Genomic DNA, 10369 nt, shown 5'->3' with positions numbered 1-10369 from the left:
GGTTAATTCAATTACTGCCACACTCTCAGAGGCATGTATCTGTATCTGTGGCTGTGGCAAGGGTACAGCAGCTACTTTGTATCTTTTGCCATAGTTCTCTCTCATTGACCCGCGGGGTTAACGAGTGATAGAATCTACCGTTTATTATTGGACATTCCAACGCCAATTTGGAGCGATTCGATTCGATTCGATTCCCTTTCAGAGGCCCTTACAGAAATCTGTGTGGCGCCATTCGCCCCCTGCCCCCTCTCCTTGTCGTGGGATGGATGATCACCTTTTAATTGATTTTCAACACTTTTTGATCCTTCAGATACTGTATCTATGCACTGATTTCTGCAGAAGATCCGTTACTGCTCACTCGGACCGCCCAAGCGCGACTGCTGGAACACCGTCCGCGGAGCCACCCATTTATGTTGATTCCCCGATGTGGATGCTGGAAAGAGTACTCGGGCTTGGGCATGAGTACTCGTGAGTGTATCGTATCAATCGCTCGCTTTGGGGTTCACAATTCTAATTGATCTCCGCTTTCCGCTCTTGGGGTAGGTTCCGCCGAAAGAGGCGCTTCAATTTACAATGAGAGCAAAAGAGACATTCTGTAGAGGGTTTTTCTTTTCTTTGCTTTTCTTTTCTTTATTCTTTTTCTATCATTTGGAGGGTGGAAGGTGCAACAATCTAAAACGGAGGCAGACTCTTGAGCCTCCTGCTGGTGCGCAGCACGAATGGTGCCGGCTGATTTGTACCGGCATTTCCTCCAGCGGGAACGACTTCGGGAGCAGCTACGGGAGCGACTCCGACCGACTCGCCTTCATCGTCCGAGCCCCGAGCATTACGCTGTCCAAAGTAGTGCGGGACGCCCGCAGTGTCATCATGTGCCGGGTGCTGCGTTCGCCCAAGGTGTTGCGCACCTTCAGGCAGCTCTTCTGCGACAGGGTTCTTTTTTTTCGCCCGTACCCAGGGCGAGGACGCGGCGCTGGCACTCGCCGAATGCCACGGCATGGCTGCTGGTGGGCCCGTCGTCCTCATTGCCGGGCCGTTCAAAAATCGTCTCGAGACCGGTGGGCCTCGACTCTGCGATGGTCTGCGATGGCGCCTGAGAACCGGTGGTCGGCGTCAGGCTGGGCTTCTTGGCCAGGCGGCTGGGACTAAGACTGGGCCTGGCGGCGCTCTGGCTCTTGCTCTTGCAGGCGCGCGGCGGCATTTGGCGCCGAACCATAGTCGCGGTTGCCACAGATCCTGTATCCCCCGGTATACTCCCGGCTGAAATGAGACGAAATGAGAAATGAGTTACGACTGTCCGATGGCCGCAGAACCGAGTACTTCCTTTACATTTAGCTTTGCCTTCAAGTTTTTTCTTTGCAGGCATTTCTCGTATCTTTTTCCGGCTTTTCCGTCTCCTGGGTAAACCTTTCGACTTCTCAAACGAGCAACGAGCAACGAGCCTCTTTGGGTTGAGGGCTCTCAGTGCTCCACAGGGGAGGGGCTGAGAGGCTGGGGTGTGAGCCGCCAGCAACCAAGCGCGTTGCTTTGTTAATATTTGTGGGCAGTATATGTCTTAATTTAATTTATGTACATTTTTGTGTTTGTTTTACAATTCAACTTTAAACGACACTCAAACACACACTAGTACATTTGATGGCACATTAATTTACAAACATATAATGTGCAGCAACGAAACACTTGTAACCTCAACTAGGCCCGCAGCCAGCAGGGGGGGGGGGAAGGGAAAAAGAAAAAGAGAGGGACAAAATATTCGGCACTTTGACGGAGGGACTAAACCTCAGACACGTCTCGACTCCACAACGTTCACGACACGACTTTCCATTTGCAAGTGTGTGTGTGTGCGTGGTGTGAGTCAAGAAAGTGAAGTGGGGCCACGCTCAAAAGTATGCTGTCTCTTCTTTGTAATTCTCCCTAACTTAAAATTTGATTTGCAATCCCCTGTGAGTTCGTCAACTTGATGTTTTGTTGGCTGTAATGCGGTATGTGGTCTTCAGTCCCCTCTACTACCCTTGCCGCCTGCTGAGGGCTGACGACTAGGAATGTAGCATGTACATGTGGGCGGGCAGTTTATAGGGGCGTAGTTGTTTTATGCGAAGACTAGCATTTTTGGCTCACTTTAGGCCGTAGTGGTGGTGTGGCGGCAACTGATGCTGATTTGAAAGTCGATTTGAAACCGATAATCAATTGTCAGCACCGTTGCCGCCGAAGATTTATCACAGATTGTAATAATTTTGTAGTGGGGTGTCGGAGAACCGCACTAATTACGAAAATAACAATGGGGGGAGGGGGGCGGGAAGAAGGGGTTAAAGAAATGAGATCGAAAATTCAGAAAGTGCAGTGTTGCAACACGTAGTCAATTGAGGAATAGATAAAGAGAAAAGGTAAACAATGCAGGTGCTCTGCGTGGAAAATAAGAGGAAATATACTAAATAAAAAGAGACAAGCACTTGCAGAAATAACAATACAGATAAGTAGTAGACTGGAGTGAAGACGACGGAAAAACAGGTAATAAAAGAGATACTACACTGGAACAAAGACGAGACAAAACAGGTACAATTGATTTACGTTTACAATATTACAATAAACATAACAATTTAAAATAATGTCTATATCTTTTTCTATAATTACAGGGAAGACAAGAAACAGCGGAGCATCGGCCGGCATAGCAAAACACAATGCTTGTAAAGACATTGCGTTGCATACCGGCCGACCCCGTCGTCCCCCCTGGTCGTCGAAATTGGCGTCGTCCGAAGTCGTCAGAAGTATGTGCAATTAGCACCTCGTCGTCGTTGTGGCTGTGGCTGCCCTCTTGGAGAACCAGTGGCACTGGTCCGGCCACCAGCTGGGAGCCAGGAGTAGACGGCACACATATTACTGTGGCGACACGGGTCCGGCCGCCAAAGTGAAATGGATGTGAGTGTGTGTGTGTCTGAATGGCTGGCGGTAAGTATTTTGAGAGCCCTTTTTAATCGTATGTGTGGCTGATGGATTTTTCCTTTTCCAGGACCATAGGGCACTCTGAATGCCATGGCACTGGATCCGGCCACCAACTAAGGACGATGACGGACACGACACACATAACTCGAACGGCACAGGTCCGGCCGCCCAAGTGTAATGGGTGTTTGTGTGTGTGTGTCTGTTTTTGGCTATTCTAGCAATCACCAACGCACTGCATTCGATTTGAATTTGTCAGGCCGTATGATTTTGCAAGTGTGTATGGCAGCATTTTTATTCGTTTATGTTTTATTTAATGGCTTTAATGGCGGCAGCGTCCGTTGTTCATTTTTGTTGTGGCATGCGAGTGATATGCATACCTGCCCCGTATGATAAAGATTTTCGCCGTAATGTTTAGCCCGATAGTGTCCCGTGAGTGCTATCCGGCGATTGCCTAAGCGCTCTCGGCGATACGCGTCGGTACCCCCGACCCCCGTAGTAATTCTTAGTTCGACAGCGTCCCGTAAGTGCTATCCGGCGATTGCCTAGGCATTCTCGGCGATGCCTGTCGATATCCCCGACCCCCGTAGTAATTCTTAGTTCGGCGGCGTCCCGTAAGTGCTATCCGGCGATTGCCTAAGCATTCTCGGCGATACTTGTCGGTATTTCCGCATAGCAAAGTTCCCTTTCCGCGTCGTAGTAATTCTTAGGCGACAGGGTCCCGTAAGTACCGTCCGGCGATAGCCTAGGTACTCTCGGCGATACTTGTCGGTATTCCCGCATAGCAAAGTTCCCCTTTCCGCGTCGTAGTAATTCTTAGGCCGACAGGGTCCCGTAAGTTCCGTCCGGCGATAGCCTAGGTACTCTCGGCGATACTTGTCGGTATTCCCGCATAGCAAAGTTCCCCTTTCCGCGTCATAGTAATTCTTAGGCCGACAGGGTCCCGTGAGTACCGTCCGGCGATAGCCTAGGTACTCTCGGCGATACTTGCCGGTATTTCCGCATAGCAAAGTCCCCTTTCCGCGTCGTAGTAATTCTTAGGCCGACAGGGTCCCGTAAGTACCGTCCGGCGATAGCCTAGGTACTCTCGGCGATACTTGTCGGTATTCCCTCATAGCATAGTCCCCCTTTCCGCTTCGTAGTAACTCTCAGGCCGGCGGGGTCCCGTAAGTACTGTCCGGCGATAGCCTAGGTACTCTCTGCGACACCTGTCGGTATTATCGCATAGTAAAGACCTCCGTATTGATTCTGAGTTCGGTGGGGCCCTGAAGGCGCTATTCGGCGATAACCGGAGTGTTCTCGGTGAAACCAACTGCCCCGTCCCACGCTACGATCGCCCCCGTCCGCGGGACTGCGGCCCCGTCCCCCATCGTCGGTCCGAAATACGGAGTCCCGGCAAATTATAAATATTGCTGTAATTTCGACCCTGGAGTAGACTGAGATATGTACCCCAGCCCAGGATCGCTTCCTTACAAAAGTTAAGGTAACACTAGACTTAACATTAACATGTGTTTTCTTTTACAATGGATTGCGTCTTTTCAGTCCGTTCCCGTCCACGGGCGGCGCAAGGCTGATCCTCATATCAGCATCAGCATAGGCCCTGTAGTTGGATGGGTGCGTACCGCCGCAACTTTGGCATTTAGCTGGGTGCGGTGGACGAAACCACCGCACTTTACACAGACGAAGCCGCGTTGACAGAAGTTGTTAAACCGCCGCAACTTTGGCATTTAGCTGGGTGCGGTGGACGAAACCACCGCACTTTACACAGGCGAAGCCGCGTTGACAGTAGTTGTGTGTGGTTTAAGAAATCTTTGTGTTTTATGATTCTCTTTGTGGTTTGTGATTTGAATATATGTTTAGTGGCGCACAGAATTTTAATTTACATTGGCGAGAAAGAGGAAATAAAGCTTGTCGGTAGTGGTTGGGAAGGGGAATGTGAATGTGTGTGGGGCGAGTTGGGAAAATGGCTGCTTGGCTTGGCGTCGGAATTTTAATGTATTCCTTATTGGCGTTAATTACGAATTTTTAACAGTTTCGTTGGGTGGCAAACAAGTTACGGGGCTCGTTAGTCGCCCGACGTGTCATACCGCGTACAAAAGTGGCCGTGTGTCCATGGCTGGCCAGCATTTCGGTGATGTATTCAGTCTCAATACCCACGCTACAAGGAGTGGAAACAGCAGCCGAGAGAGAGAGCGATCCCAATACCCACGCTACACGAAGGAGAAGCAGCAGCCAGAACAAGAGCCACGAAGAGGGGAATAGTCGGATCTCTCCCACTCCGACCAGTGACGCCGATGTGATCAACAACTCTCCCCGGCCAGCCCGAAGCCAACGCCTACAAGGGAGACCGAGAGAGAGGCCGCCGTCGCGAAACTGAGAGAGAGTTTTTCATTTAAAACAATGGGGGGAGCAACACCGGAACCAGATCCCACAGGAACCACGACGAGCATCACTAGCATTAATACCGACGTCACACGAAGGGGAAATCGCAGCCAAGAGAGAGCCAGGGCTGGAGCGATCCCATACCTTTGTCACACGAAGGGGAAATGGTAGCCGAGAGCGATCCCAATACCCACGCTACAAGGAGGGGAAACAGCAGCCGAGGAACTCCAGCGCCACCGCTCCTATACGCCATCTACTTATTTGTATATGTACTAAATTCAAATAATACATGCCATATCTTACATTTTACATGTAGTTGCAGTGTTTTTGGCTGAACAATGGGAAGGTAACACTAGTTACAGTAGTGGTAGGTATTCGGTATTTTTTTATGCAAGTATTTTGAGTAAAGAAAGTTAAGGTAACACTAGACTTAACATAAACATGTGTTTTCTTTTACAATGGATTGCGTCTTTTCAGTCCGTTCCCGTCCTCGGAGCGGGCTTCATATAAGTGGCGGCGCAAGGCTGATCCTCATATCAGCATCAGCATTGGCCCTGTAGTTGGATGGGTGCGTACCGCCGCAACTTTGGCATTTAGCTGAGTACGGTGGACGAAACCACCGCACTTTACACAGACGAAGCCGCGTTGACAGAAGTTGTTAAACCGCCGCAACTTTGGCATTTAGCTGGGTGCGGTGTACGAAACCACTGCACTTTACACAGACGAAGCCGCGTTGACAGAAGTTGTTAAGCCGCCGCAATTTTCGCACTTAGCTGGGTGCGGTGGACGAAACCACCGCACTTTACACAGGCGAAGCCGCGTTGACAGTAGTTGTGTGTGGTTTAAGAAATCTTTGTGTTTTATGATTCTCTTTGTGGTTTGTGATTTGAATATATGTTTAGTGGCGCACAGAATTTTAATTTACATTGGCGAGAAAGAGGAAATAAAGCTTGTCGGTAGTGGTTGGGAAGGGGAATGTGAATGTGTGTGGGGCGAGTTGGGAAAATGGCTGCTTGGCTTGGCGTCGGCATTTTAATGTATTCCTTATTGGCGTTAATTACGAATTTTTAACAGTTTAGTTGGGCGGCAAACAAGTTAAGGGGCTCGTTAGTCGCCCGACGTGTCACACCGCTTCATCTGCCTCGTCGATCATCTGTAACTGTATCTGTATCTGTACAAAGGAGCCTAGAATTTCTTAGATCTGTGTTCTTCTACCATCCTCTACATGGATTGGTTCCACATTAATCCTAAAGATGCACAAATTTTATAGCTTGAAAAAAAAAAAAAAAAAAACACATACAATAATCGCATATCACATATTATGTTTTTTGTGGAGAGGGGAGGGGAGGGTTCCAAAGTATTTACACGGTCCAATGTTTGCACGGGTAATATAATGGAGATTCTCTTGGTAAAGATTTTATTCGTAATTTATTCGCCCAACTATCGAGAAAGACTCGCGTGTGCCGTACGATACGATCCATTACGATACGATATCGTCTGTGGGCTATATATGTATGTATATTGATGTGTGCATATGTATGTACAATCCGAAGAGAGGATTACTCTTGTTTTGTTCTCTTTCCTAGATGATAATATCGTATCAGTGGTTCTGGAAGGGGGTGCTTAAACCTACGACGAAAGCTATAATCCAGTGGATGGGTCGGAATAGGTGTCCTGTTCTTCCGCTCAGACATAGACCTCTTCTGTCTTGGCCTCGGGACTGTGTATGGCGAGGGTTGTGGTATCACTCGTGGCCGTTGCCGTTGCCGTGGCGCCGCTCTGGGGCAGGGCGATCGTGCCACCGGATGAAGAGTTGTCCACTGTATCCACTGTGGGGGCTCCTGCCGAACGCAACGAGGAGCGCACTGTGGGGTCCTGCAGGTTGAAGCTCAGACTGAAGCTGTTGTTCCACGAAATGTTGCCGTTGCCGCTGCCGTTCAGGGGCTTCACGGACAGGAGGGTCGTGGTGGTGATGCCGCCGCCGCCGCCCGCACCCGGCCCCACGGTCATGCCGTTGCTGGAGCCACTGTTGCTGTAGCCGTCCTGCTCCTGGGCCAGGTCCACGATGGACAGGGACGAGGGGAAGCGCTGAATGGAGAGCGAGACGGGGATCGTGGTGATGACGTCATTGGGCTCGTAGCCACTGGCCGTTGTCGTGATGGTCGGCAGCTGGGCGTTCGCCGCGATGGGAAGGATGCTCAGGGTCCCCGTGGGAATGGTGTACCCGCCGCCGCTGCTGTTGGCCATCGTGAAGGGAAACGACAGCGTGGTGATGTTCGTGGCAGCGGAGAGGGCTACGGAATCGAGAATCGAAGGGAGAGAGATTGTGGTTGGAGTATCTGAATCTGCATCTGCGGGAGTATCTGTGCCCGGTACTCACTGCTGTGAACTCGCTGTAAATGATGACCACTGCGGGCAGGGTCAACGCCTTGACGCAGCACATGAGGAACCCAAAGAAGAGCCACGCGATCTCCCCGCAGGTGGAGAAGCGGAAGAGCTGCAGGAAGCCGATCGGCTGTGTGGGCTCCAGTCCTGCGGCCACCGGCGCCTCATCCAGGGACTTGCCATCGGTTGTCGTCGTGCCAGAAGCCTCGTCCATCTATCGGTACGACGAAGGACGGAGGAATAGTGTTACTCGAGCCAAGACCCGCGATTTATTCACAGACACGGACAGAGACAGACGGCACGCAAAGGTTAATTCAATTACTGCCACACTCTCAGAGGCATGTATCTGTATCTGTGGCTGTGGCAAGGGTACAGCAGCTACTTTGTATCTTTTGCCATAGTTCTCTCTCATTGACCCGCGGGGTTAACGAGTAATAGAATCTACCGTTTATTATTGGACATTCCAACGCCAATTTGGAGCGATTCGATTCGATTCCCTTTCAGAGGCCCGTACAGAAATCTGTGTGGCGCCATTCGCCCCCTGCCCCCTCTCCTTGTCGTGGGATGGATGATCACCTTTTAATTGATTTTCAACACTTTTTGATCCTTCAGATACTGTATCTATGCACTGATTTCTGCAGAAGATCCGTTACTGCTCACTCGGACCACCCAAGCGCGACTGCTGGAACACCGTCCGCGGAGCCACCCATTTATGTTGATTCCCCGATGTGGATGCTGGACAGAGTACTCGGGCTTGGGCATAAGTACTCGTGAGTGTATCGTATCAATCGCTCGCTTTGGGGTTCACAATTCTAATTGATCTCCGCTTTCCGCTCTTGGGGTAGGTTCCGCCGAAAGAGGCGCTTCAATTTACAATGAGAGCAAAAGAGACATTCTGTAGAGGGTTTTTCTTTTCTTTGCTTTTCTTTTCTTTATTCTTTTTCTTTCATTTGGAGGGTGGAAGGTGCAACAATCTAAAACGGAGGCAGACTCTTGAGCCTCCTGCTGGTGCGCAGCACGAATGGTGCCGGCTGATTTGTACCGGCATTTCCTCCAGCGGGAACGACTTCGGGAGCAGCTACGGGAGCGACTGCGGGAGCGACTCCGACCGACTCGCCTTCATCGTCCGAGCCCCCGAGCATTACGCTGTCCAAAGTAGTGCGGGACGCCCGTAGTGTCATCATGTGCCGGGTGCTGCGTTCGCCCAAGGTGTTGCGCACCTTCAGGCAGCTCTTCTGCGACAGGGTTCTTTTTTTTTCGCCCGTACCCAGGGCGAGGACGCGGCGCTGGCACTCGCCGAATGCCACGGCATGGCTGCTGGTGGGCCCGTCGTCCTCATTGCCGGGCCGTTCAAAAATCGTCTCGAGACCGGTGGGCCTCGACTTTGCGATGGTCTGCGATGGCGCCTGAGAACCGGTGGTCGGCGTCAGGCTGGGCTTCTTGGCCAGGCGGCTGGGACTAAGACTGGGCCTGGCGGCGCTCTGGCTCTTGCTCTTGCAGGCGCGCGGCGGCATTTGGCGCCGAACCATAGTCGCGGTTGCCACAGATCCTGTATCCCCCGGTATACTCCCGGCTGAAATGAGACGAAATGAGAAATGAGTTACGACTGTCCGATGGCCGCAGAACCGAGTACTTCCTTTACCTTTAGCTTTGCCTTCAAGTTTTTTCTTTGCAGGCATTTCTCGTATCTTTTTCCGGCTTTTCCGTCTCCTGGGTAAACCTTTCGACTTCTCAAACGAGCAACGAGCCTCTTTGGGTTGAGGGCTCTCAGTGCTTCACAGGGGAGGGGCTGAGAGGCTGGGGTGTGAGCCGCCAGCAACCAAGCGCGTTGCTTTATTAATATTTGTGGGCAGTATATGTCTTAATTTAATTTATGTACATTTTTGTGTTTGTTTTACAATTCAACTTTAATCGACACTCAAACACACACTAGTACATTTGATGGCACATTAACTTACAAACATATAATCTGCAGCAACGAAACACTTGTAACCTCGACTAGGCCCGCAGGGGAAAGGGAAAAAGAAAAAGAGAGGGACAAAATATTCGGCACTTTGACGGAGGGACTAAACCTCAGACACGTCTCGACTCCACAACGTTCACGACACGACTTTCCATTTGCAAGTGGGGGTGTGGGTGTGGTGTGAGTCAAGAAAGTGAAGTGGGGCCACGCTCAAAAGTATGCTGTCTCTTCTTTGTAATTCTCCCTAACTTAAAATTTGATTTGCAATCCCCTGTGAGTTCGTCAACTTGATGTTTTGTTGGCTGTAATGCGGTATGTGGTCTTCAGTCCCCTCTACTACCCTTGCCGCCTGCTGAGGGCAGACGACTAGGAATGTAACATGTACATGTGGGCGGGCAGTTTATAGGGGGCGTAGTTGTTTTATGCGAAGACTAGCATTTTTGGCTCAATTTAGGCCGTAATGGTGGTGTGGCGGCAACTGATGCTGATTTGAAAGTCGACTTGAAACCGATAATCAATTGTCAGCACCGTTGCCGCCGAAGATTTATCACAGATTGTAATAATTATGTAGTGGGGTGTCGGAGAACCGCACTAATTACGAAAATAACAATGGGGGGGGGGGGGGGGAAGAAGGGATTAAAGAAATGAAATCGAAAATTCAGAAAGTGCAGTGTTGCAACACGTAGTCAATTGAGGAATAGATAA

General features: G+C 50.4%; 1 protein-coding gene across 1 annotated transcript; it reads right to left on the bottom strand.

Annotated features, from left to right (window-relative positions):
* Positions 1-8575: 8575 nt before the first annotated feature.
* Positions 8576-9436, bottom strand: LOC117194742 (protein tantalus-like). The gene is made up of 2 exons (XM_033399236.1): positions 9344-9436; positions 8576-9274 (listed from the first exon to the last, which is right to left on the bottom strand). Exons 1-2 carry the CDS (start codon positions 9378-9380, stop codon positions 8676-8678), a joined length of 636 nt encoding a protein of 211 aa, XP_033255127.1. The 5' UTR covers positions 9381-9436; the 3' UTR covers positions 8576-8675.
* Between the last annotated feature and the right edge of the window lie 933 nt (positions 9437-10369).

Source organism: Drosophila miranda, assembly GCF_003369915.1.
Source record: "Drosophila miranda strain MSH22 chromosome Y unlocalized genomic scaffold, D.miranda_PacBio2.1 Contig_Y3_pilon, whole genome shotgun sequence".
NCBI classification, from domain to species: domain Eukaryota; kingdom Metazoa; phylum Arthropoda; class Insecta; order Diptera; family Drosophilidae; genus Drosophila; species Drosophila miranda.
Note: the sequence above shows the minus strand (reverse complement) of the source record. Positions and strands in the feature narration are given on the sequence as shown.